Source organism: Pseudopodoces humilis, chromosome 6 (genome assembly GCF_049639895.1).
Source record: "Pseudopodoces humilis isolate 2021_Gansu_Grassland_sample_001 chromosome 6, ASM4963989v1, whole genome shotgun sequence".
In the NCBI taxonomy this organism is placed as follows: domain Eukaryota; kingdom Metazoa; phylum Chordata; class Aves; order Passeriformes; family Paridae; genus Pseudopodoces; species Pseudopodoces humilis.
Window position 1 is genome coordinate 5,522,852 of NC_142205.1, and position 27,996 is coordinate 5,550,847.

The following is a 27,996-nucleotide window of genomic DNA, read 5'->3' on the forward strand; positions in this document are numbered from 1 at the left end:
TTCATTGTCATCAACCTCTTCACTGCTACTATAAATAGACACAAGCTTCCAAAGCTCATGGAAGCAGTGGTAGAAACTGGGCAGCAAACTGGGCTAAGGGTGTGCTGATGTTGGGGAATGGAGCTGAGTTGGAGCACAGGCTCAGAACCACTGAGTGACACATGCTGATGAGTGTTCTCCAGCTCTTTCCTGAGGACAGCTGCCAGCATCCTGCTGGGGATGCCCTGGTGGGTTCTGCACCCACAGCTGATCTGGGCTGAGGAGCACTGGGCAGGAAAAGGACTCTGTTACCTTTCCTTACAGACATGGCCAAAGTGATCAGAGTGACCAGGAGGGCCAAAGAATTTGGGGTGGTTTAGGTGGAGTCAAGGAAGCACCAGTGATCCTGTTTGGAAAGCTGCTTTGGAAAAGAAACCAGCACAGGCTACCAGCTGCTGTCTTCATCCTCACACCTCTGCAGCAGGATCCAGCCCTATAGGCTCTGGCCATCCCATCCTCATCTCCTCCCCACCCCTTCCCACCAGCAGGAGGGTCACAACTGCTTTCAGGTATCCAGTGTGTGCTTCACCCCAAGCTGCACCTGATAAATTGGGTTGAACTGGAATTAAACACTTCTTCCAGGGTGAAATACAGGTTTCCCTCCTGGCAGGAGATGGGCTGGTTGTTCACACTGTAGACAGATGTCATGTCCTGTACTCTTGCTTGGCACTTCAGGCCAAAGGGAGATATGGTTTCCTGCTGCACACAGGAAACTCTTCCCTCTTATCTGCCTTTTCTAAGGCTGGTGCCAGGACTCCTCTCTGCCCAGGAAGGTTTTTCATATTACAGATCAACATTGATCCTCATGCCAAGAACTGAACCAATATGGATTATCACACAGGGCAGCAGAGGCACCTACAGACAAATGGAAGGGTTTAGCTGAACGGTGCCTGAAAAGCAGATGTTGGTCTTTAGTGAAATCAGATCTGGAGAATCATCAGCAAAATCACTGAGAAATGTCAGAGGAAAAGCCCTGGCTTTGTTTTCTTGCTGTTGTGCTGAGGAGCAAGTAGAGGATTCTTGAATAAACCTTTTCCTCTCCTGGCTGCTACTGAAAGTCTGCAGGAAATCAGTTGGATTTTGAGACATATGGGCAGACAACAAATACTAGAAATATCTTTCTTTATCTAGAAATTCATCTTTAGCCGTTTGTCTTGGGTTGCAATGCAAAATATAAACTGAAGTATGTATTGTATTACCATCTGTTAAAACCAGGTAGGGCAGTGTTCTTTATCTCTTCCAGGACCCATCCTTCCTCCAGGGGGATATCTTCTGGTAATGGGCCATTGAATCTTAAACACCTAAGTTAAAAGGCAGGTGTTTTAAGGCATCAGAGCCCCCAGCTCACCCTAAATATGAACAAGGGTGGATTTCCCTCCCTGGAAACTGCTTGTCCAGTTAGAACAATTAGCACAGCCAGTGCACCGAGCTATAGCACTGGCTTCTGGCATGGCCCCATGTCCATCACTGCACACATTTTCTGATTTGTAACTAAAGATTATAATTTATCCCAATTAATTTATCTCGATGTAGGGATTCCAGTTAATCTCACTTGTAAATGGCCCCCAGTTTGATGTTGCACCTGTGTCAGCTGCAAAATCATTTTCCAGCAGTTTTTCATCAGAAAAATATCATTTAACACAAAATACCATCTGTGGGTCTTTTTCAGTTTGTATTCATTGCCCACAGGTGTACATGACGCTTCTTGGAACTGGCTTCCCACTTCTATCATCCCATGGCCACCACTGGAAAGAAATTATGTCATCCCAAGGAAGTGGTAGAACCCCCTAGGAAAAATCAGTCAAAATTTAACAAAGGAATTCAGAATCAGGACATGTATAGAGAGAAACAGGCTTCCAATAAAAATGTAAATAATTTTATAACAGGGTTTTTTGCTTTGATTATTTAATGCCTTAGTGATAGAAAAGGGATCTTGTTTCTGCCAGGACATCTTCTGCTTTAAGCCCTCAGAAGTGTTTTCAGGATGCTCCCCCGGCAGGTCCGTGCTGTCAGACTTGTGCCACTGGAAACAACCCTTGTGGATATATCACACTGCTGTATCACATTCCCAGTGTTTGGAAGTGCCACAGGTGATGTCACCCTGCAGACATGAATCGGTGTCAAGCTCCAGGTTTATTCCTTTTTGTGGAAGAGGCTTGGTGCGTTCTCATTGCTGGGTTCAGGCATGACTTGGATCTTCTGGTTCTTGAGGGCAGCTTCCCTCATCTTGTAATACATGAACTCATTCTGCTGGAACATGCGCAGCTCCATCTCCGTCTGCACACGCATGACCTGAGGGACACAGCAGGTTACAGCCCCTGTGACACAGGGGACCTTGAAGCAGGTGAATCAAACACTGCCAATATCGGGCACTGTCCCCAAGGGATGTCCTAGGCCATGCAGTGACTGAGGCACCTTGCCCTCTGTGTCCCACCAGCAGCACCAAAGCTGACTGGACACAGATACTCTGCTCCTTTCCCATTTGCTTGTGTACTGAAGAAGGCATCAGCCTTTCCCACATCCCTATTTTCCACAGGCTACTGGGAAGCCTCATGCCCCCAAAATAGCAGGGCCTAGAGGTGGTGCTGTGCAGAGCCAGGAAATGAGTGCACTTCCCATCCACACCCTGGGCCTGGCCCTTGGGGTAGCCCATCACCGGGTGGGAATCACCTCAAGTGGGAGAAGAGGGTGGCTCAGTCCCACAGTTGCACCCTTTATAGCCCAGGATTCATCAGCAGCAGTCATTCCTAGTGCTGCATTATAGCAGAGGATCAGAAGAGATTCTAGTATATATTTTTACACCTGTGTGTTTATTTAACCCTTTGTTTAGGAGCACAGATAGGAGCATGTGCAATATATCCATTATGTTCTTCCTAAAATGTAAAGAGAAACACAGAAATGGAGGTGCTGTGTCTCATCCTTTGCTACATATATGGAAACAGTTAACAGGTTGGCTTTAGGTAGTAGATATTAATGTTTCTGAAGACATAAAAGTGCATCAATAAAGGTTATAGCTCTGCTATATGGGGACTAAGACATCAATAAAGGATTTAATCTGATATCCTATAATATTTTGGAGGTAACAAAGGAGAATGCTATAAAGCAAACAGGTCACATGAAGTGAATTAAGGGACTAAAGAATTACAGATCCCCAGCTGCAATTGTAAATAATTCCTCACATCTGAGCAGATGTAATTGCCTGAGATCTCCACTCTTGACTCTAAGCTGGGAAATGCATCTATCAGTCATCTGAGGAAAAATACACTGCTGCTGAGAATGAGTGGGAAGTGGTAAATAAAGAAGAATGGACACCAATAAAGAAAATCAGGTGGTAAATTTGGCACATCCACCACATGTAATTTGATATACTCGAATTGCAACGTCATCCATCCCAGAGCAATGAAATCAGCCTTGTTGGAAGAATGGGGGGACTCTGTCTTTTGGCACAGCAATTTCAAGGAAGATTCAGGGACTCTGCTGCCATTTCTCATATATGTTCTGGTGCAGAATAAAAGCTGTTTTTCAGGGATGAAAATTTCTAATAAGAAAGGACATGCATTTCCCAGCAGAATGTAACATAATCTAAATAAAACCACAGCACTAGTAAGAAGCAGTCAGCACTTAATACATCTCTCAGCTCTTATGAGTGGTTGTTTCTACACCCTGACTGTAATCTTTCCCAGATGGAGAGCAGAGACAAGACAAGAGATGACACCTACCTCCAGGTCTTTGGTAATTGGGTGGGAAGGTCCGTGGGTTATCAGGAGAATGGCATAGGCTTTACAAATCAAGCCGTGGCCAGCTTCAATGAGGCCAGCGTGCCAGTGAGTCACTCCCGCCCGCATCACGGCCATCCCCAGCTGCGCGTTGTTGGGATGGTAAATTTTTCTGGAAAAACATTGGGTCATTTTAGTTCAGGAGAAATCTGGGTTCCCAAAAGTGTCACTGACATGATACGCTTGCCAAAGAGCAGATTGTTTACTCAGTTAAGAGCCTGTTGCAGCCAGTGCCCCCGAAATATGCCCTTCTTAGAAAGGGGCAAGGACACATTACTCAAGGACAGAGCTTTATGGGGACTGGGAAAGTTCAACACCTGGCTTGGAGAGAGACAAGCTCTGTCATCTCATGCCAAGATAACATTGTCAGTATTTTGGTACAAACAGAACAGAGATCTGACCCTACAGCCCAGCTGGCACCAGCTCAACACACTTAGTGGGGTAACAATGCAACCAGCAGCAGTTTCTCATTCAAAATGGGAAGAGAAACAGGTGGATCCAGAAACTCCAGAAATGTTCATCTCACCCTCTCCAGATGCATCTCTTCATCTGGGAGTTTTCTGGGGCTAAGGTGGGAAAAATGAAACCTCTCCTCTGCATCCAGCTTTAAAAGCTGAAGCAAGGTTAGAAGCTGCTTGGACTTAGCTGAAAACCTGCCTTCAAGGGATACTTTGGAATTTTGAATTGGCACTTAAAGAAGAAAGGAATCTACCAAGGTCCTCACCATGATCTGAAAAACTGAGGAACACAGAGAGGGGGGAATTATCTCTCAGTCAATTAGCTCAGTGCCAGGGCTGGGACATGAAGTTTCTTGTTAGGCCTGCAAGCCAGGGAGGTGACTCTGTCACCCCTCTGCAAAGGAACAAAACATAACAGGTCTTTTGGGGTAGAAATGACCAAAAAGACAAGTAATGAGTATGAGATGCCCTCAGCAGGAGAGTGACAGAGATGATGAATTAGGTTTTTCTCTCTTCTCTACAGTTTCCATTATTTTTCTTTCTTTCCTTTTTTTCCCTCCTTCTGTTAAATACTCATCAATCATGTCATAAAACCTCAGTAATAATAAAGCACATAATTTTTAATGTGAGGCTTACCCTGGATCTATGTGAACTAAACCTGAATTTCTTTATTCTCACTAAGCTTTTACCACAGGACAATATAATTAGCCAAGACAAAAATCCATGTACTATTCAGGAGGGAGGAGTTATCTTCAGTGACAGCCATTTGACATGGTTTCTCTTTGATCCCTCTTTCCTGCAGGGTGCAGGGAACAGGCCATCTCCTGCAGTCACAGCCCTTTTGTCCTGCACCCAGGCACTGTGTCTTGCTATCAGGCCAGCCATGAGATGCTTCTGAGAAAAACAAAAAGGCCCATGCAAGATGTTCCTAAACCATTTGCCAGTTCCAGTTTAGTGAATCAAGGTGTTTGGGAGCCTGTGTGCATTTAAGAAGGGATCTCTCTCTCTCTCTGGTGGTACAAAAAGGTCTCATATGAATTTCACCACCACTGCCCTGATGGGAGCAGACTAAGAAAATTATTCCTGTATCACACTGCTTAACATGGCATGAGCACAGAGAGCTGCCAGAAGTAGGGAACAGACGCACAGATAGCCATCCACCATCCTCTTGGCATAGTCAGCTGCTTCCTCAAACATCTGGAGGTAGGAGAGCACCTCGGAGGCAATGCTGAGGATTCTCAGCAGGTAGATGTTCGTGTCCCCGAGCACAGGCTCCTGTTTCTTCAGGCAGTCACGGCACAGCTTCACAACCTGAGTGTGGAGCAAGCAGGGAGAGAAAGGGTAAGTCCAAGCACCTTTGGGCCTGAAGCTGCCACACCAAGACCCTGTGGTTTGCACAGTCCACACCAGCCCCAGAGGCTGAGCCAGCCTCTGTGAAGGTTGGGGAAGAGAGGATGTGCTTTGATTTGTTAAGAAACACCAGCCTAGGAAAATGATTGGCACTCACAGCTTTCTCTCCCAGGGTTACACTCATAAAACTGGTGAGGAAAAAGTGATGTCTACTGCTCAGGAGAAGAAGGACTCTGGGAGGCTGGGTATTGTCAGATACCAAGTGCCCGTGGGGCTCCTACACCCCAATGCCATCCACCCAGCCTCCTGAAAGTATTCAATGCAAGGAATATTCCTAATGACCCCTTGGGGCTGGAGACACAGAGCTCCACTGTTCCATGCCTGACCTAGCCATGAGTCAGTGTCCAGATTTCTGTTCTAGGGGGCTTCAGCCTTTTCCCAAAGTCAGTTAAAACCCAGAGGCCATTACTGGAGAACTCTCTGAGGAGAATAATTAAATATTTTCTGGGTGAGCAAAAGAGCAAGAAAAAAGGGAATTACTTGAGCTCTTTCACCTGTTGCCCTTGTAGCTTGGGCTCCAAGGTGGGACATGGTTCACCCAAACCACACACCTATCCTCAACACCCAAAAAATGAGCAACATAAGGCACTGAAGAGATCAACACAAAACCCCCTGATGGTCTTGTTCCACTCCCAAACCCACTGTCCTTCTTGTGATGCTGCCTGGCAGAGCTGACTTGTTACCCCTGTCCTGTAACTCATGAGTTTCACCCAGGAGCCAGGGTTCAACAGTTGTGTCAGTGAGAGGTGCTGGAAGCCACCTGACTCTCCTTGCATTGTCACTACAAAAGAAGTTAGTCTGGGATGCCTCAGACACGGTTGTGCTTTACAGTTGTTTTATCCATAGATCATGAATTTAGAGGGGGACAAGGCCTCCTTTCCTGGGCACTGTGTGTGCAGAAAGAGAGCAGAAGTACCAGGACTCACCTCATGGTAATTTCCCTCCATGCGGGCCTTGTTGATCTTCTCCAGCGTGTCCTTGGAGAGCTGGATCACCTCCTTCACCGTGTCTGCAGAGGGCTGGGAACAACAGCAGGAAAACCAATGAGGAAAATGCACTGCCTCACACATGCCAAAATATATTGGCTGAAAGAATGCTTGGTCCAAATCAGCTTAATGGGATGCTTCCCACATCACCACTTCCTACTGCTGTTTGGAAACACCAGTGTGCCCCTCAGACTTGCTTAAGGCTGAAATGGGCTGCAGTGGTCCCAGTTCCAGGTCAAAAGGTGAAGTTCCTGACTTCAGTGACTTCAGTGGGAGTGTTGCCCGTCAGGGTAGCGGCCATGTGCCTCTGACATGCATGACTAGGTTCCTCAGCTCTCCCTGCCACTCCTCCCCTCTGGAAAAGGGACAGAATTCACCCTGCAGCTGAGAGGTATCATGAGATACCCAAGAGTCTGTGAAAGCCCCCAGCTGGTGAGTATCAGGTGCTCTTAGTGCAGCTGCTAGAGAGAAATGAGACTCTTGAATGAGAGATTGGTGGAATAGGAGAGATCCCTGAATTTTACCTACCCTGAGAAATGCTGTCATTAGTTCTAAATAACCTAAGATGGCTGAGCTCAGATTTCTGCTGCACCCAAGTAGGGAAATGTGTTTTCCTGTAGACCTCAAAAAAGTTTGTGTTTCACCATGCATTTAGAGACATGAAGCACATCTGGGAACTCCTGGCAAAACACAAATGAGCTCATAATTAGCTGCCTTCTCTTTCTTCCTTTATATAACATGGTATCTGATACATGAAATATAACATGATATCCAGCACAACCATTCATGTTCTGCTTCTCTGAGTCCTTCAAATTTACATTTTCTAACTATTCTAGCTATCATCACCTTCCTTTTCATAAATGAGGAAATCTGAAATCAGCCCACAGTCACGTGACTCTGGGAGTTTTTGGGAAGAGCCTGGTCTGGAGACACACGGCAGAGCCAGCAGCCAGGAAGGACCTCTGGGTGTAGATTAAAAGCAGAGTCCCAACATTGCAATGAAGGATGCAAAGATTGGAAGTCAGGACGGTAAAACTGTCGTATTGTCTTTTTTCCACACCTGGTCGATCAGACTTTTGAGGAATTGAAATTCATCTAGTTGGGAAATCCTCTTCAAAGTTTAGTACTGAAGGAAAACCCAGTTTTCAAATCCATTTACCCCTATCTCTTTATGGATACATTTGTGTTATGATTTATTGTTCTGTAGTCTTATGCTGAAGCTATTGTAGCTAATCAGATTTGGGCAGCTGAGCAGCACACAGGGTGTCCTGGGGCACAGAGCACATCCAAAGGCGATGTTAACGTCAGTGCAAATCACACTGCTGTGCTGTCTGACTCAAGGCTCCCAGAATAGGGACCTTAAACAGCATTTCCACAGTGGCTCTAATAAAAATCCTCCCTTGCCTTTACTAGACTTCTAAGTCAGTTGCCACTATAAACAATGGGAACTTTGCTACTCTTTGGAAGGGGTGAAGGGCTGGAGGTTGGAGCAGCTGTTGAGGATGGAAGCTGTCGATCTCCCATGTATTCCTGGCGCTTTTTCCACGCAGCTGTGAGCGCTGCTGTTCCCAGGCAAGCGTGCCTGAGCTCAGGAAATGCGACACAGCCAGCGTGTTCTGCAGGTGAGGTCAGCCTGGATACTTATTGTCTGTGGATGGGGTGTATTTTTAATAGCTGAAATCATGCACCTTGCACACACTTCAGACTGTGGAGGATATTCCCCCAGAAGTGCATGTTTTCCTGCTATGAGCTGCACAACACCTCTAATACTCACAAAAAGGGGATGGTGCATGTCTATTGGAAAGTATCCCTGCTCATGGTAGGGCAGATGGAATGAGATGTTCTGTAAGGTCCCTTCCAAGCCAAAGCATTCTGTGATTCATGGTCTCACTGTTCAGTCGAGGCTTGATAGCAGGTGTTGAAAGAGGAATGAGATTTTTTTAACACTGCCTACCGGTGAATGTGTTCAAAAATACTCCTGCAGAAAGCCAGATAAAAATCCTTCTGCATCAGAGAACTGAGCTCTGGGACAGCTTTGTATTATAAGTGGAGAAGTACAGTAGTCAGGATTAGCTGTAAAATGAAGCTTGATAATTTAAAATGGGGTTACATAGCAGGGTCTTTCACACCAGAGAAGAACTTGACCCAGCATTGAAAGGATCTCCTCCAGTCCCATCTCCTGTCTCCCATAAGGGAGTGCCCTTTTATCATCTCTGCACTATTCCTCTAAACCTTTCTGAAGGGGAGATTTACTCTCTGCAATATCCAGCCTTTCCTGGCTGCCCTTTCTCTGAAAGAGTTACAGGACTGAGCTTGGATTCCTGGCACCTCCTGAGAGGGAGGCTCAGAGTTCTGTGCTCCTTCCCAGGAAGCTGCATCTCACTGGGCCTCTCCTGGTGGCACTGCTTCTGTGAGGTCACATTTCCTCATCCCAACTTTTCTGTTTTGTCTCCCTCTTGCTCTACATCATCCCCAGAGCTGAACTGTCTGATTCATGGTGTGACTGCTCAACAGTGCAGGTCAATGACTTGATGACACACTTACTGCTCTGCTTGCTTTGCCTTCCCTTATAGACTTTATAAGGCTTGCAGGAGTAGAAACCCCCAAGCTAACACTGCCAGAGAGCACAAAACCTATGAGCAATTGTATCCTTGGGCAAAGGAACTAAAACAAAACTCTTAGAGCTGCCAGCACACTCATAAACTGGAGCTGCTGACCAAGCAACACATCCCACTGCCAACAGCACGACACAGCCTTATACCCTCCTACTTGATGCCTTGTGAGACCTCCAGGGAAAAGAAAGATTACTTAAAAATGAACAGTTAAAAATGTTAATTCCTCTCAGTCGCTCTGCCTGCAACAAGCAAGCAATAATGTCAAGTGATGGTGCAAACTCCTTGTGACAGGCCTTTGCAAAGAGAAAGTTCAGGCTTCCCACATTCCTGGAGCCAGTGTGATGGTACAAACCATGGAGTTTCAGCAGCACTCAGTAGTCCTGTCACCATGGATCACCTGCAACACATTTCTGTTTCTGTGCTCAAAATGTAGATTCCCTTGCAGTTTTTCAGAAAAAAAAAATACAACCACAATCTAAATGCCAGCATTTTTCTCAGCGCTGGAATAATTTTCCAATATTTTTGTGTTCTGTCTATTGATGGACTTTAAGGTTAAAGTGAACTTCTGGGGGCTTTTTAAAATTAAAAACTGTACTTATCTTGGATAATAAGGATTAAGCTGGCCTTGCATGGTGGGCTTGAATCGGTGGTGTGCCCAGTCAAGGTTCAGTTCTGTTCTTATTTTTTTGCATTGGTATTAGTCATACTTTTGCCAAAATCTGACTCTGTTCCTATTGCGAGTGTCCCTGTGCTGAGAAACCACAGTCCTAGAGACCCACAGATGCCTTGGTAGAGGAGATGCAGCCACCACTGGGTTTGGACACTGCAGGACAAACCATACCTTGCTTTCCCCTGCCTTCACTGCCAGCATCAGGTCATCCTTGAGCTGTTTCTTGCAGTGCTCGCACGTGCAGTCGAAGTAATATTGCTTCTTCAGCTGCTTCCGCCGCTCCTCGCTCAGGCTGAGGAAATCCACGTAGGAAACAGTCAGCTCATCCCCCGGAGAAATCTTGTTCAGGGCCCGCAGCTCGATCCTGAGGGCAGAGGAGATGGGATGTGCATTTGGAGAAGCAGCAGAAGCAGAAGTGCAGCCTCAGAGCCATCAGGGACAAATCCTGCCTGCCCTGCCTTGCAGAGGTGAGCCCTCGCCCTAAGGCACTGCTTTAACTCCTCAGGGAGGCAGGGCAGAGGTGATTCACTCTGGTTAACTGAATACAGAGCAAGAACACAGCCACACCAGTTTTTCCTGCCCCTCTACAAGTCCTTGGCAGGGATATGTGAAGGTCTGAGCTATGAAGAAATTATGGCTCCATTACTTTATCCATATGGGGGTTGGACCTAGACATTAGCCTTTAGTCTGTTGCAGGAGATCTCACCAGAAGAAAACAACATTGAGATTGACCAAAATGCTGAGTTTGGATTTTGGGTCTTTTTTTAAGAACTGCTTTGCATGCTACCCACACACCCCTGGCTATACTCCCAGATCCTGAGCTCTGCTGCCTTCGGTATCATTTTCACTTTGAAAAGTTAAGACAAATTCCCTCTGGGTGCTGCATAAGAGATGCCCTCACCCTATTCATGCATTTCCACATAAAAGCTGAGAAATTATTATCTGGAGAGAGTCTATTTTTAAATAGCTCATTTGAATAATTACCACAATTCAATTGCCAATCTCTGTTACCGAAATCCATGGCAAGCCCCTGATGATGGGATTTGGAAAGCCAGACCTTTGTACCTGCCTTTCCCTGCAAAAGGTCTTAAATAATGTAGAGATTCAAAACTATTTTCTAGCTGTTTCACTCTACATAGTGAATCTCTCAGCAGTAGGGGCTAAATGGGCACAACTGGCTAAAGAATTTGGCCAGAATGGGGAAAAAAATCCATCAAATGCCAGCTGTGAGGTGGTTCTTTTGTATCAACCTCCTCTCCCAACTCCTAGTGAGCTCAACAGTGTGTTTAATGTACATGTCTGCCCTGAGATGGACCTGGGGGGGACCTGCTGGCTCCCCCCTGAACATGAGGTGCTCTAGGTGGAGCCCAACAAAAGCCTCACTAAAGGTAGAGGTGGCAGAGCACTCACAGGTATCACCAGGTGCTTTAAAAGTAAGCATTTTGGGGAGGACATTATTTTGTGTGATCATGTTTTTGCAAAGGGATTTTAATTCTCCTGTAATTTCCTTCTAATTCCCTTGGAATTCCTGTCACAGGCTCTCAGTACCAAGGGCGTAGCTCTGAGTCTTCCAGCTCTGGTAAAGCTGCTGTCAAAATTCTTCTCCAAGGCTGGTCTTGATCTTCTCTGGGTGTTGCCATATCAGCAACATATTTCATACAAAATTTATCACCAAACATGCCACTGTCATGAAGGGCAGCTGTTGGTTATGTCACAACCACAGGAAAATGCCAGACAAAGGTGCAACCGGCTACTCCAGGAGAAAAAGTGCACAAAAAGGAGAAATTCCCATCTGAAAAGTTTACACATATACACATTCCTCTTCACACTTCACAGGATCCTCATTAAAGTGAGTCATGCAACCAAAGAAGCAAAATCAAGCCACTGACTTTCATGATGCCCCTGATAGCCCAAGCACTGTAGGGGTATTTTAAGCAGCCATCCCTTGTGTGGAGGGGATTGATAGTCTTTGGGGTAAGCCAGGAAACACATGGCATATTTTAAATACTGTAGTTAAAGAGACACAGTCAGCCAGGAGCACACCACTGAGCTTGTCATGGGCTCTTTCCCCAGTGTCTGCCATGAGCAGCAGGGACCTTGATAGCTGCATGCACAGGCACAGCGAGTGCCCGATAGCTCAAAACTCAAATTGCCCCAAATAGCAACTCTAATCAAAAGTGAAACTATTTTCCTCCTTTTTTTTTATGGCCCTATCCATAATGTACTGAGTAAGATTCAGTGGTGAAGAAGTGGTGAATACTTCAGATGTATTTCACATCTTTGAGGAAAATGCATGCCTGCTTGAAATTAAATTTTAAAGACTACAGTGTCCCTTTAAGAACACTGACTATAATATACCAAATGTCATAAGTTAAGCAAAGACTTTTTTTTTTTTTTTGCACATAATTTTGTGATTTATTTAGTTTGGATCAGGTAACAGTGGCATCATTAAAAGGTGGAACATTAATCATGGATTACGATAAAAAGGAACTGAAACCTACATCTCATGGTACTGCTACTGTAGGTGACACATTCCTCGGGCACAGTTTGTTGCAGGAGGAACATGGAGTATTTAGTATGTCAGTTACACAGTCATTTCTCATCTCCTAATATGCAAGGTTTTATTTTGGGCTGTACAAGATTAGCAAGACCTTGTTCTGACTTTCATGCTCTTGCCATGGTCAGGGGAGGAGAAATGAGAAGTAGAGAAGGGAAATACTGACAGGGAGGAAGCCAAGGGAGAGGGTGGGAAGGCAGAGAGGGAATTCACCCTGTGGAAGACAGTCACAGTATTACCACTATCATTTTAATTTACAAAATGCAGAGTTAAGTGAGGTTTGGGTTTAGTGGGGCTTTACACAGGGGAAGAGGAGAAGTTTAGAAAACAGGAAAAGTGGAAGTTGGAATAAACAGAGGGAGCCCAGTGGGGTCTTTGCATCTTTTCCATTAAACACAGGGCATGAGGGGTACAGGGTAATGGAGGAGAATGATGCTTTCAAGACCGACCCACCTCATCTGTGTGTGGAACATTGATCTTACAGCCTCATGACTGAAAGACAAAACAAACATCGGCAGTTTACACATGTACAAGTACAACAACAAAAAAAATGGGTACATGGCATAGCACTGGACATTGTACTGACAGGAGACAAGGGGGTTCCCTGTGCCTGGCGCTGCATGGGAGCTTCCCTTTGGATGTGCAGCTGTCAAACTGTCATCATCTATCACAGGGCCATAGAGAATTTGGTGGAGAACTGCCCTGGCACTGTGATTTTAGGAGTGGTCTAGGTCAGGGAATGTGCAAAACCTGCTCCTGACATTTGGCAGTAACAAGGGGACTGGATCTCCTGCACAGAAAGGTCTCCACTGACATCAGCAGTTGTGGTCTCTAGAACACAGCTTGAAATGGAAATCAGACTGGGATATCAGCCACAATTTACCTGGCCAATAATCAGATGGTCAAGTTCAAAGTCAGTAACCAGATACATGTGGGAGCTTTGACAAGCTGCCAGCCAAATAAATGCCATTCCTGTACTTACCCAGAAAGTCAGGGCTGTTATCACTGCTGGTTACCTCCTCCACTGCTGGGAGCTGTTTGGAGGGGCTCTTCCATCAGCCCACTATGGATCCAATCCAGGAAAACTGGATATCAGAGAACAGACTCCAACCTGACTTTGGATCAGACCCTATTTCCCACCAAGGTAATCATCCTAATGCAGTTTTGTTCTCTCTTGGCTCATTTACCAGCTGCTTAGTAAATGTTGGTGTAGTTTTATCAGGGAAAACCAGCAGTGATAATTGGAGTGTTAGTTAAAAAAGGAGAGGCTGGGGGGAAGAGGGGTGGTTAAATTACAGCACTGAAGTTTAGTGAAGACAGGTAGCTATGAAATAGTAGCAGAAAGATCCGAAGAAATCCTGTGGCTGTGCAGTTTTTGGCAAGCAATTTCTCACAGTTAATGTTTTGCACACGCTGCAGGTTTCTGAATCAACAGCAGTTTATACCTGTCATGGCTTGCAAACTGGGAAGGGCAGAGCATCCCTCCTGTGGGCTATCTCCACTCCCAGATCTGGCAAAACATCCCTGCATTTCCCACTGAATCTTTTCCCATCTCACTCATCCTGCAGAGGTTTTCTTACAGGACTTGGGTGGGAATAGGGAATGCCCAGAGACTGAGACCATCCTGCACTCTCAGGTGACTCTGCTTGTAGATAACAATCACAACTGTCACTAAGATCCCGTTGCTAAAGAGTTAATCAGTGATTAATTGAGATGGCACACTCTCACCGAACCGGGGTTGTTAGGAATGGTTATAAACACACCAGCAGATGGTGATACACAGCTGATTGCAAGCTTCAGTTAGGAGAAACTCTTGGACTGTGGACTTGGCATAATCCTTAATAATTTCCTAAGTGGAATTACTCCTTAACTATCTATAAATGAGGCTTCAATATAAGGGGTGAGTTAAACAGCTATTTACTGCTTTAGCTACCTGTTTGAGTCTAGTTACGTAAGAAATCAGGGAAAGATTCTTTGCTGGTTGCTGGATTTGGGGTCAAGTCTTATGTATTTGTTAGTGCATCAGATGACAATTTTTTTAAACAACAAGGAGATAAACCAATTTGTCTTTAGCAAGAAAATACTGTTTAGGGATTTTTTTCTGAGTCAAAGAAGGAAATAAGAATGAATAGGTTTTCTGGGGCAGAGAGCTGACACTGGGAGGTGGCAGAGCCTGCTGAGTTGGCTGTTAGGATGCATCCCTGCTACACCAAAGGAACAAAATCCACTCACTTGCCATTGTTGAAGACGACAGTGCAGTTGGGCCAGCAGTCGTGGTTGGCCTGGCAGAGGTTGGGGAAGATTCCCACACCAACAGCCTGCAGTCCTCTTTGGTCACTGAGGGTAAAGCCATTGCAGCTGATCTAGTCCCAAAACACAGGCAGGAAGAAGTGTTAAAGGAAAAAAAGCTGAAATGCTCCAGTCAGGATAAAACACCAGAAGAGAAGCAATGCAGGACTCATGCAGAGGGACCAGGGCAGAGCTGAGTCAATGTTACAGAATGTTTGCTATCAGTGTTCACTTGGGATGCCTAAGATAAACTTGGTTTGGCCATGCATTGGTTTCCTTCTATTTGTTTCCTGAAAATAATTCAGAAAAAGATCAGAGGAAAATTATTTTGAGGCAATTCAAGCAGAGAGCAAAGTTCAGACTCGTGAAAACAGCTATCAGTTAGAAATTAACCTGCCGTGTTCAACCTGGTCATATTTTCTGGGTTTCCCTCAAAGTTCATAAAAACCAGCTGCTACTCTTTGCTGTGAATTTTCAGAATGACTACTTTTGCATGGCATATATTCCAGAATTAATTAGTGCACTTTTATAGATGATACACTATTATCACATATGAACAGAACAGTTTTCAGTCACAAACACAAATAATGGAAATATCTGCAAAGAGAAAATATGATAGGATAAACCAAAGGAACTCATTAACTCAGCTACTGATTATTTTACCCTGTTGATAGTTTTATTTCCTTTGTGAACTGATTCTGTAGTTTTTCTGTATGTCCTTGCTTCTCCACAGACAAGCTGTGCTGGTCTCTAGCACATAGGGTCTCCCTATGTCCAGTGGACTGGATTTTCTTTGTGGTGTGGCTACCAAAGCATGCTGTGTCCTCTCCCTGTACTGGGAGTGGCAAAGGTCACTGGCAGAGGGGTGAGCAGAGCCTGTGTCTCCTCTTGGCAGTGTTGGGAGCTGAGAGGGTAGTGCAGGGATACCTAGCACTGGGAGCAGAGCAGCTCAGCCTGAACTGGATGTTCCCTCTCTGCTACACTGAGAACAAAAAATTTATAGTTAACAGCTTAGTAGGGGATATTATTAAATGTATTTCCATTTTTTACTGATTTTATTATATATATGTTACGTCAATGTAAAAAATCTAATGCACGCAATATTAATAGACATTAATGTATCTGCTAAAACAGATCTGCTATATTCAAATATATTCTAGGTGTATTTACTAAAAATATATTTTCTCAGCTCTCCCAGATGCAGAGAGATGCCCAGTGGGACTTGTGATGAAAATGCAGCACCTATGATTGAGCAAACCACTTGTCTGCACATCTAGACAGACAAAATGTTTCAGCCCTTGCCCTGCCTCAATTCCCCAGTGTCAGTGCAGAGGAGAAGCAGGTGGGTAATGGGATGAAGTCAGCCACCCTCTAACCAGGCCAGCTGGAGAGTTTCTCCCCAAAGCTGGCATTACAAACCTCCCCCATCTGCACTCCCACCCCTCTGACATACCACCCCGAATATGTGGGAGATGAACTGCATCCCGAACTGCTGGCAGTGGGGTGGCCAGAACTCCAGGAAACTTTCCACATCAGTGCGCAGCTCCTTCTTCTCCTCCTCGCCGAAGCTGTCCACGTGGTTCTGCAGCTCGTCGATGGACACCAGGCAGCCCTCGGACAGCCCACTGCCCTCCCTCTCGATCTTCCAGAGGATGCGGGCAGCCAGCCTGGCAGGGGACAGCCACAGGTGTCACAGCACAAGGAGAGAACAAAGAGCCATCAAAATTCATTTCCTGGAGGGGGAAATGGTGTGTGGGCAGACTGACTGAAACAGGCTCAGATGGGTGATGGATGGTCACCATCCCCAGCCTTCTGAAGGCAAGGGAGATGCAGGGTTTTGTCCCAGCACCTGTGTTCTCATCTGGAGAAGTGCTACAGAGCCCCAGGTTCCCAGCCCTCCAAAGCTGCTCCCATTTCCTTGAGGATTCCTCTCATTTTTTTATGGTGGAGCCAGAATGTGAAGACAAATTCATGTATCCTATAGGCAAATTGGGGAAGAATCCATCTCCTCTTTCACTTTCCCACCTACTCCCCAGTTTCCCACACCTCCTAAACCATGCAGGGTGGGTTTGCCTCACCACATTCAGAGTTTTTAGAACCCAGCACCAAAAAAACCCAAACAGGAACACATCTCTTGCACCACTGATGCTCCTCCACATACCTTCCCTATCTCAGGGATGCTCCAGGCCTATCCTACACCTTCTCCCACCTCCACCTTGCCCAAATCAGACCACCCAGCTCTTCCTTGCCATGGGATACTCTGTCCTCTCCCAGGTCACAGGGGCCAGCTCTCACCTGATGTTTTCGGTGGGTGCCTTGCCATGCCTCTTGATGGCAGAGCACTCGTTTTTGTGGCTGAGCCAGGCTGCTCTCTGGCAGGTCCTGTCGCAGTAATAGGCAAACTTGCACTGCCCGCAGCGGTGCAGCCTCTCCTGCCGCTTGAAGCAGGTGTGGCAGATGACGTGTGTCAGGCTGCAAGGGCAGAAGGACACCTTGGATCAGAGAGGGCCAGCTCTGCCCAGTGAAGATCCTGCCTGCTTTGCACCCCTGGGCTCCCTGCAGCCGCAAAAATGAACCCCTCAAGATTTTTGGGGAGGATGGAGAAACACCCAGCTTAATCCCTGTGGTCTTGCCTGTTGCTGTAAGTTAAATGGTGAGGGAATAACTGGGACCCCTTCAAAAGGGGTATTTCATCTTTGGGGGATTCAAAACAGGATTTCCAAGAAGCATCCTACAATTGTATACATGTAACTATAACTGAGGCCATGGGACGATGCTGATGAAGAAATCTGACCTCACATCCTCCCTCTGAGAATGTCCAGGGTCCCTGACTGAGGGGAAACCTCCCCCATATGCCCCTTCATTTATCCAGCTTTTGCTCCTAGAACTTAATTCACTGAGAAGGAGACACTTTGGTCTCCTGTCCAAAAAATTTTGGGACTTTCCCCTTGCTGCTAGAGAGGGCTTTTCACTGCCTCATTTGGTGTCTCCAGCTGTCTGCTTCTCCAGGCAACCACCCACTTTATCTGGGCCTCCAGCCAGGCTTGACAGTACAGGAGAATTTAAATTCCCATCACTCAGCCACTGCTGGTGCCAGAAGGGGGGTTCTGCTCACTGCAAAAAGCTCAGGGACCACAGAGGCTTCATGATCAAAGGAACATTTATAATTGTGCTCAGTGCAGAGTGGGGAAACTGAGGCAAGGGGAAATAAAAAAATGATCCCATAAGGAGCATGTGCCACAAGCAGGAGTCAGACTCACAGCCCCAGAGAATCCAACCCAAAGATTGTCCTTCCTCTCTACTATATCTATAGCTATATATAGGTACACACATACATATGCATATTTATGTTTATATCTATATAAAAGTACACTTACAATGCATTTCTTTTCTCTGAAAATATTATCTGAGCTGCTGACATAATTTACCCTGTGCCTTGGCTCTTGCAGGACAAAGAGGGCTACTGATTTAAGAGCAGGATGACATCAGACAAAACCTTGTGCAAAAATGAGGTCGGGAAAATGAGGTTTAGGAAAGTGAGCAGTGCTGGAGGGAGCCCAGTGCAAGGCAAGCACCTGGGATGGGGCAGAGGGAAACATGTCTGGGAAGGGGGGATGCAGCCAGCTCCACTGTGTCAAATGGAAGAGCTGAAAGCTGGTGAGAAATGTGAGGCTGTGCTCTGTCAGCTGTCAGGTCAGGGGGGCAGAGAGGTGCAAGAGAGATTACACTCCTTGTAAGGCAAAGCAGAGCCAGAGAGCTGATAAAACCCACATGGCTACATCGTGCCAAGGAGCACAGGGAGATATCTCACATGGGGAATGGGGGTCTCTCCTGCCACCTGGGTGTTTTAAGGGCAGACAGAAGGCAAAAATAAAGTTTCCTTGTAGAGAGGAATGACAGGTTGGAAGGAAACATGGTGCAGAAAAATCCAAGTCCTACAATAGGTGCTTCTCTCCCCTCAGTTTGCTCCCTGAGAATAAAAAAATACTGAAATGGTAACTTCACATTTTGCTGTTTATTGCATGGGGTATCCAGATTTTCCAAGGCAAACCTGGCTGGCAGAATTTAACACCAGCTCTGGAAATCCCTGATTTCTGAGGAGATGCAGAAATGCACCAAAAAATTATACAAGACTTTCTGAGAAAGAAAAGGAAAAGCCCCTGTGGTATTGAAACTGCAGAGACAATTACTCACAGGTAATCTGACCGGCAAGTGTAAGAAATACTGCAGCTCTTACAAAACCATTATGGGATCCTCCGTGCCCCAAAACACTTTCAAAGAAGACTGGATTTATTGATACTGTGTGTTATCAGGACTCCAAAGGCCTGGGCTCAAGTCTTGGCACAATAAAAAAATCAGGAGCCACAAGTATTTGAGATCTATTCCATAAAACTTCAACTAACACTGCATAAACATCTGCAAGCACCTAAATCCCCCAGGTGCCCCTTGGCAGTTGTGCAAACTCCTGCTGTGTCAGAGGAGCTCAGAGCTGGATGCCCCAAAAGGGAATGACAAAGTGGGGCTCTCCCTTGGCTGGGTTCTGATTCCACCTGTCCTGGAGACACTCAGGACACCAAAGGCTTGCAGTGCTTCACAGCCTCCTCTCTCATCCCCTCTGCAATGTTAAGGTTCTCCAAGTGGAGCAGCTTGAGATTAAATTTAAAGTCTCTCAGCCTGTGGAAATCATTGGTCTATTAAACCTTCCTTGTCTGGCCTAGAAAGTGTTTAACACAATCCAAAACTGTTCCAGGTATCCCAGATCTCCCCAGAGAGCAGCCCTGCAGTCAGGATGCTGCATGGCCAGGCAGCACTAAAAGCTCCTGGAGAGGACCCTGGGGAGGTGACTTCTGCTGTGGCACCTACCAAGGAACCCTGGAGGTTTGAAGCCTCTGGGTCTTGCTGCCCCTTGCTTCATCACAGGGACACCACCACTGTTTTCTGTTCAGTCAGTGCACACCACAAGCCTCTGGGGTGATCACTGCCCTCTTCCACACATAGTGAGAACTGGTTCTCACCCTGCCCAAAAGCAGGATCTTCAGTACAGGGATGCCTCCAGCCCATCACAAGCTTGCCAGGTCAGGGATTTAGGACTGACTTAGAGGGCAGATGCCATGGACTGACTCACTGAATGACTTTCTGGGGAGCCTCAGGTTTCCTTGGCCTCCCACCCCAGCATCAACCGAGCTGAACTCTGAAGGGCTCACGTGCTCTGGTGTTTCTTAGGTGAGACACACAGCTACAACTGATCCTGAGTTTAGCTACAGTGACAAAAACAGTGGTTCAACATGCCAGCCCACAAATGCAAGAGGTAACACAGCACTGACAACTAAACCATGGCTCCTGCAAGCACAGCTTGCAGTGAAAGCACAAGAAACAAATAATTCTTGTCACTGCTTGGATTGGATTCAGACAGATTAAGGTTTGTTGGACCTGCCAGGGTTGAGCACTATCAGAGAGGGCTGAACACTGTCACGGGAAATGTATTAACCTCATCTCTGAGACATGCACAGCCCAAACATCTGCCATCCAGCATATAAAATATCTCATTCACTGGCTTGGGAAAGCCAGGTGAGATGGCTTTAGTGCAAAGAACAGAGGAGGATTTCATTAAGTAGCTGACAGACACAGTGAGCAGCTCACAAACTGCTTAACATGGGTCCATGCTATTCTGTACATCACAGATGATACACACATCTAAACCTAACCCACACCTAAATCCCATTTTTATTGCTTGGCAGGGCATTTCTCTCCTCAGTCTGCCACACAGAACAGCATAAGAACAGCTTAAGATGTAGGCAAAGTCTCCTTGGTTTTCAAAGCAGAGGCTGTAACACTTCATTAAAGACAACAGCTTAAGAAAATGCACCTGCTACCTAAAGATGAATCATTAGCATAAGAATGGGTTTGCTCCTTTAAAAAGGAGTTGGAGTTTAGTACTTTCATCTTTAAAATATCAGGGATGATATAGCCTAGTTTTTCTGATTTGAGAGGAGGATTTATTTTAGATTTAATTTTTGACTATTTTATTTTTAGTTTTTCATTACAAAATTTTCCAGCCCCTTCTTAGAGGTGTGGGTGAGGTTTTCTTTAAAAAGCTAGGTTTTCTCCCAGGTTTTAATTAAGCTTTTGAACAATGAGATAGTAATAAAAAATAAAACCCCAGAATATTTTTTAAAAATGTGAATACAATCATATTAACTCTCAGTTTTTATCTGTGTCAGCTTAAAGAATTTCAGTCATGCTGTTATGGAAAATTTTGGATTTCTTATATCTCTAGGTCATCCTAACTACAATAACAGAGTTCCCCACATTTCCTTGGAAAATGTTTTCAGCTTCCTTCATACACCAAAAAGACATGCAAAAATTGCATGATCTGAGTTTTTTATCAATTTGCAGATCACTCATCAAGCAGATCTTCAGGTGATCTTGGCTTTCCAGCACATGACACTGTTTTCCTTGACTACTGTCCCTCAAATCCTGCCAGTTAAGGAGAAAACCTTCCCTTGGAAAAGGCTGACAGAGACATATGAGGCATCCCCTTGCTTATAGGAAATGTAAACTCTTACAGGCTTGAGAGCCAGCTGATGTGTCAGAGGAGAAGGTCACATACAGTACATTGAGCCCAGGCACTGGGAATGCCATCATCATGAAGGGGATGGAGGAAAGGAGACCTGGCATCTTTGAGGAGAAACCAAAAAGGGAGGAAGGATTAGAGAAAGCTTCAGTGAGAGGTTCAGGGCCTTTGTAAATTGAAAAATTACCCTAATGAAAGAAAAAATCCCTTGAGAAGATTCATTTCCAGCTTCCTGCATCTATGTCAGGGCAAACAGGCCTGATGGTGTTTTCTGAGCAGTATTTCAGCTGATAACAGCAAGGCTGAATCAGAGACCAGGCTGTGTCTACACTTTATCCTGTAAATCACAGAGTTCTGCACCCCTTTTCCACCAGTATTCACCACTTCTTTAAGCAGCCTGCTCTCATTCAGGTAGGAGTAACAGGGTTCAGACAGTAGTCAATGCTAACTATACACTGTGTTAAGCAAATAAGTTATAAGTCATAAAATCAGAATGGTTTGGGTTGGAAGGGACCTTTAAAGGTCATCTAGCCCTAGTCCAACCTCCCTGCAATGAACAGGGTTAGCCTAGTGAGTCATACTCTGGCCCTAAAATCTGACTATGAGCTGGCTGGTGTTTATAGGAACCTAATTTTTCTTTGAGTTTTACATACTTCTAGATGAAAGGTCTCTGGCACTGTTTAAGAAACTGCTGCTCAGGTGACCATCATTGGGCTGAAGAGTAAAAGCACTCACCACCCTAAACGACTTTAGGGGCTTTCAGGGTCCCTGTGACCTTCAGGGGATTCCAGGGTGGGATGCAGCCTGTAGATTCAGACACCTAAATGTGCTCATCTGTATCCCCAGTGTCTGAGTAGAGATTCCACCACCACACTCAGCAGGGTCTGGAAAGCCATTCAGCTCAAAGGTGGATGTCTGTGTTCATGGCACATGTAGAGTTCTATTGATTATATCAGCATTTAGTGTTGGATTCGCCTGTCTGCACACAGATGTCCAATGTTAGGCTCTGCCTGATGATAGAGTTTTGTCAAAGAAAACATTTCTCCTTTTTCCTAGCAAAATAAAATCTCCACACTTCCTCAAACTCAGCCTCCTGCTTAAAGGCAGACATCAATAAAGTGCACTTGGGTGGCAGCCTCAGGTCCAAATTACTTCAACAGCTCCTCACATGTATCTGTCTGTCTAGGTATCTGTCTCTATCTACACATAAAAGTCAGGCTGGAGTCTGTACTCTGACAGATTGGATCCATAGTGGGCAGATGGAAGAGCCCCTCCAAACAGCTCCTTACAGTGGAGGAGGTAACCAGCAGTGATAACAGCCCTGACTTTCTGGGAAAGTACAGGAATGGCATTTATTTGCCTGGCAGCTTGTCAAAGCTCCCATGTGTAACTTGTTGCTGACTTTGAACTTGACCATCTGGTTATTGGCCAGGTAAATTGTGGCTGATATCCCAGTCTGATTTCCATTTCAAGCTGTGTTCTAGAGAGCACAATGGTGTTGTATCTCTGCAGAGCTGCTCCTACTAATCTCAAAAAAGCCTTTGCTTCGCCTGCACATCCTATGCAGCCATACAGAAGATGTGTGTGTGGCCTCTGCACTACAGCTGCCTTCCATATACCTTTCAGCAGCAAAATCAGGGGAAGGATTTCAGGGTCTCAATACCCACAGCCTGGGAATAGACTTCCCAAAGGACTGAGTTCTTCAAAGAGCTGCAAAGTAAAGACCAGCTCTGCACTCTAGTGCAGCTGTGTGGTCTTTATGCACAACGAAAGCTGAGATCTTTGGAAAATCTGATCACATATTTGGTAGGGCCTGAGCCAAAAACTTAAACTCAGCAGTGATTCATTTTTGAGTCATCTTTCCACAGTACATATACACAGTGCTTTCAGCAAGGCATGGGAGATACTGAATTGAATTAGGATGAGGGACTCTGGATTCTGGGCTTCCCGTTTTTAATAGTGTAGACTCAACAGCAATTTTAGGACCTATACACCATGTTTGTGGGCAAGGAAAAGCACATGCCTCTTCACTGGGCTCTTCATCCATGCAGAGACAACAGCAGATCTTATAGGGTAAAACCAGCTGCCGTGGCCAGGTGTGGATTTATTCTTGCAGGAATAAAGAATATGAGGATGCAGACAACTCTTCTTTGACAGCAATCAATTCGATGGAGTTTGATGGACTGGATACCCTGGCACAGCAATAGAAGGTACCTTTAAAACCAAAACCCTGGGTGTGTAAGAAAAGCATCAGGGTAATTTCTACAAGAAAAATGTGTGTTTCTATTATATATCTTATACCCAGCCAAGCTCTATATATATATATATTATATCCTGCCAAGCTCTAATCAACAAGCATTTAGTCTGTTTCAGAGATTTTGGGACTGTGTTTCACCACTGACCCATATTCAGTGCTTTGAGAGGAAAGGTGTCACAGGAGGGTAAGAATCCATTATTATTGCACAACAGTTGCAGAGAAGGGCTGTGTTTACCCTGACTTCTTGCCTCTTAACCTCTGGACCTGCCTTCTGGGAGCTAAACAAGCCCAGCTTGGGGAGGAAGGGAGGGAAGCTGGGAAACACACCTCTCCCCATCTGAGGTTTTCTGTTGGAAACTTCAGCCTAAGACACAGTCTAAGAGCAGATGCAGTGATAGCTTCTGCCCTTATCTCACATTACACAAGTGACATTTGATGGGCAGCTCTGCTCTATGCATGGTGCAACGTTTCACACAGAAGAAAAAATATTTTTAAGCCACCATCAAAACTCAAAACGTTTTCAGTGGCTTAAAAAAAAAAAAAAGTATTTTAATAAGGCATATGAGAGAAATAATTGTCCATATGCACTTCTGAAGCAAATCACCACAAAATTCCAGCTAGTGACATGAGTGAAACTGAAGTACAACTGAAGAGCTAAAAGGACACATCAAGGAGAAATGATTTTGTCACCAACTCCTGTAATTGAGCTCAGCATTAAGACTTCAAGAAATCAGCATTTTAAAGTGAAAAATTACATTTTGAATGTGAGCTCTTACAATGACATATTAAAATAAAAACTAAAGGTGTCATTCCTGCTATGGCAAAGATTCATAACCATGTTCACTCACTGACAGTTAAAGAACAAAGAAACAGTGAATGAAAGACAGCCAAAAAAACTTATTTCTTCCTCTTCCTATTTAATATCCAATTCTCTGCTACTGCCAGATCGCATAGTGGCACTGCTCAGCTTCAGCTACAAGATGACCAGGGTTAATACAGCAGCACAACCTCTGCTTGTGCCCCAGACTTCGCCAATTTAAGAGACAAAACTCAGCTAAGCAGAATTGCTCACAGCCCTGTTTAGGGTGGAGGGTATTTACTAAAATCACTGGCTGTTTGGGGCTAAAAATTCAGTCTCAGGACTCACCATGACACCCTTGAAGAACACACACAACTTTCTTAAACACAGAATCAAACTTTCAGCCACCATCTAAGTCCTCAGTTTAAAAATTTGGGCAACATTCTGTTCTCAGCATGTTATAAGGCTGAAGAAATTTCATTTGTGTCAAAGGCTTTAATTTAGATTTAGCTCAATGGAGGTGGGCATAGAAATCTGTTCTTTGCATCTTTTCTAGGTTATTTAAGTGAACCTTCCACTGATTCAAAGGGCAGAAGTGGGCACCTACCAGCCACATCAGCAGCACAGATTGAGTGAATGTTGTGATTAAAACAAGCAGAAGAAAAGAAAAATATCCTTGCACCAGAAGTCAGAGTCTGGCTACATCAGTGTGAACATAAATTTAAAACCAGTCTCATGAAAGAGCAAAAGCAGACATTTGTCTCCAGTTAGCCCAGCCAGCTGTAAATATTAACTCTCTTTTACAGAAACAGTGTCACTCACTGATCCCCACCAGCTCCTAGTTTGAGGGCAGCAGGTGATGAAGCTGAAAGTGCAGCTGGGGATGGTACATGTGAGCAGAGCGCAATAGAACTCACTTTTATCATGCATTACCCATCAGAGACTTCAGCAAAGTCAGTCTGAGCTGCCTGTACCTGGATTACCCTACCTCCTGCAGTTCTCTGCAGCGTGGTGTGGGGCTGGTTTTGTGAGGCACTGCATACATGCAACTTCCACTGCTTTTCTAAAAGGTGAGCACACCAAGCACCTTGCAAGGTCACATCTCGGAAACTGCACCATCCTGAACATGAAAAAGCTGATCTGAGCCCTGGGAAGGACATTCACTATGAACTGTGAATGTGTCTTTCCAGAAGTGCTTCTGACTTCCCTCTGATCCCTTCTCTGATGTCATCCAGGCACCGCCAAACTTTCCTACAGCCAGATGAAATTTTGCGGCGAGATTACTTTTGGTCCGAGTTTTACAAGTGCTTTTCTCTTACCTGTCAAAAACCACGGCTGCGTAGGCTGGCTCTGCAAAGATGACATCCCCAGGCAAGAACTCCTTCTGGGCTTTCAAACCCCTGCCTTTGCCTTCAGTTGTGAACACTTCCACTGACTCCATTCCTCCTTTGGTCATCCCAGGGACCCCAAGGTTTGGCAGGTGGGTGTCTCAGAGCAAGCCAAAACTGCTGCCACTCCTGTCAGCCTGGCCACACTTATAAAAGGAGGGCTGGTCTCCCCCCACCCCTGGGCACATGGATTGCCAAAGGAGGGAGAGGGGTGGGAGCAGGAGAGGCAGGAGCCAGAGATCCTCTGCACAATATCGCCGAACTACGCGGGGACGGGACAGCGCTGGGAGTTCTGCTTCTTTAGGAAAACCCTCACCAAAAGTGACTTTGGGAAATGTTTCTCCCAGCCACAAGAAGTTGTATATATTACAACTCAGCTTAATTTATACTCTCCCATTGGAGAGAGAATGTATTCTCTTTGCAGGGTATTTTTAGCGACCACATGCTTCTGTCTCTCAGGAAGCAACAGCTGAGACAGTGGGACGGGGAGGGCTGGGATGCCTATTTCTGACCCCTGCACTGTCTGGCTTTTTCTAGAATTCAAACAAAGCTGCTTTATTTTTACCCTCAAAGAGATGGACAACGTGTTTAGAGGCAGGGATAACAGAGAAGCATGTGCCTTGACAATCTCAGCATCTTGTCACCACCAGAAAAGAGGAATTCACTTCCCAAAAGCCAGTGGCAGCGTGTGCACAGAGCAGTGTGGAAGGAGCTGGAAGGACACCAACAGTTCAGCACAGACTGCAGGAGCAAGCAGGACATCCTGGATACTCTTGGATGCACTAAACCTCTGAAACAGCACCTGAGAGCTCCACTGCTCAGCTGTGGAAGAGAATCTGAGCCACCTGAGTGGAAAAGGAGGGCCCACCAGAGAGATTAAACTCGTGAGCAGCAAGGCCCTGGCTTTACTCTCTACTCCAGCGCAAGGAAAGGCCCTCATTCAAAAGAGTGAACCTCGCTGTGAAAACCAAACCCAGCCCCCATTGCCCTTCAGCATTTTTTTATCATTTAATAGCACTTTCACAGGGCTGGTTCCTGCTAATCTCACCATCCACCCCGAGGAAACCTGATGCTGTTTCCTCCTCCATCTCTAAGCCCTGTGCAGATAACAGTGATTGCAAACCTCTTCCCACATCTCTGTGCTGCACAGAAACCTCTGCCAGAATAACAGTGAAAGTGAGATGCAGAGAAATGAAGAGGGTAAATCCTGTGCATCCTGTGGCAGCAAAATAGATCCTTTACATTTCCAAGGCAGTGGGAAATATCACTGGGCTCTTCAAGACACAGAACTGCTCAGCACCTTCTGCTAAAAGCCCCTGGCAGTGCTCCTTGCCTGCAAATGAGGTCTGGTATCATAACAAATCCCTACCTCATAGCCTGCCCGCGGGTGCCAAGCACAAACAGTATCAATCCACAGCTCCATAATCTGGCTGTTCATGTGGTTATGAGCAGTATTCCCATAACAACCAGACACCCCCACTGCTCCTGAGGGCCAGAGCTGTCCCAGAGCCATCAGCACAAACCTCCCAGTTCATACTGTGCAGCCTAGAAAAGTCACTACAGGCAATTAACTCCTCCAAGCAATTACAATTTTAGCTGCAATGCTCTCAGAATGCTCTGGTCTTATCTGTTATTCAGAGGTTATTCCCTTGGCTCTAGGCATCTTATAGAAACTGCTAGAAGACCTTTAGCACCTCAAAAATCAGTGCTGATTGGTTTTTTTCCTCCAAACTCACACAACTTGAAGCATGGCTATATTGAACACAGTCATTAATCACACCAAGCACTGTTTCTGGTTCCCAGATAACAAATAATAAATAGACTAGACTAGACTAGACTAGACTAGACTAGACTAGAATAGAATAGAATAATTACCACAAATAATCTATCTTTTCAAAGTAGATGCTGGATATTAGAGATTACCTCTTTTTCAATCTGTATTTAGAGCAGTGAACCTACTTTGAGCCCCTTGAAAAAAACATTGAATTTCAGAGCCAGCTGGAGAAGAGCACCAATTCTGGAGCATGGAGCAAGGCTGACCCCTCAGCAGGAGGTTATTCTGTGCTTTGGGTCTGTCTGGATTCTGGGCTGGAGGGGTGACTGGCCCCATCCTCCCAACAGGAGAACTAACAGCACCCTCTGCTGCCCTCTAAAAATTATCCAGAGTACGATTTTATC

The 27,996-nt window shown here is 45.5% G+C and overlaps 1 protein-coding gene across 2 annotated transcripts; it reads right to left on the reverse strand.

Annotated features, from left to right (window-relative positions):
• Positions 1 to 1,859: 1,859 nt before the first annotated feature.
• SMYD1 (SET and MYND domain containing 1) lies at positions 1,860 to 26,153 on the reverse strand. 2 transcript variants are annotated; one of them, XM_005517925.3, is made up of 10 exons: positions 25,750 to 26,153; positions 17,096 to 17,272; positions 16,254 to 16,467; positions 14,744 to 14,874; positions 12,965 to 13,003; positions 10,126 to 10,318; positions 6,610 to 6,702; positions 5,421 to 5,584; positions 3,759 to 3,927; positions 1,860 to 2,331 (listed from the first exon to the last, which is right to left on the reverse strand). In XM_005517925.3, exons 1-10 carry the CDS (start codon positions 25,884 to 25,886, stop codon positions 2,173 to 2,175), a joined length of 1,476 nt encoding a protein of 491 aa, XP_005517982.1. In that variant the 5' UTR covers positions 25,887 to 26,153; the 3' UTR covers positions 1,860 to 2,172. The 2 variants fall into 2 exon arrangements, with proteins under 2 accessions (XP_005517982.1, XP_005517983.1); XM_005517926.3 differs by lacking the exon at positions 12,965 to 13,003.
• Positions 26,154 to 27,996: the final 1,843 nt, after the last annotated feature.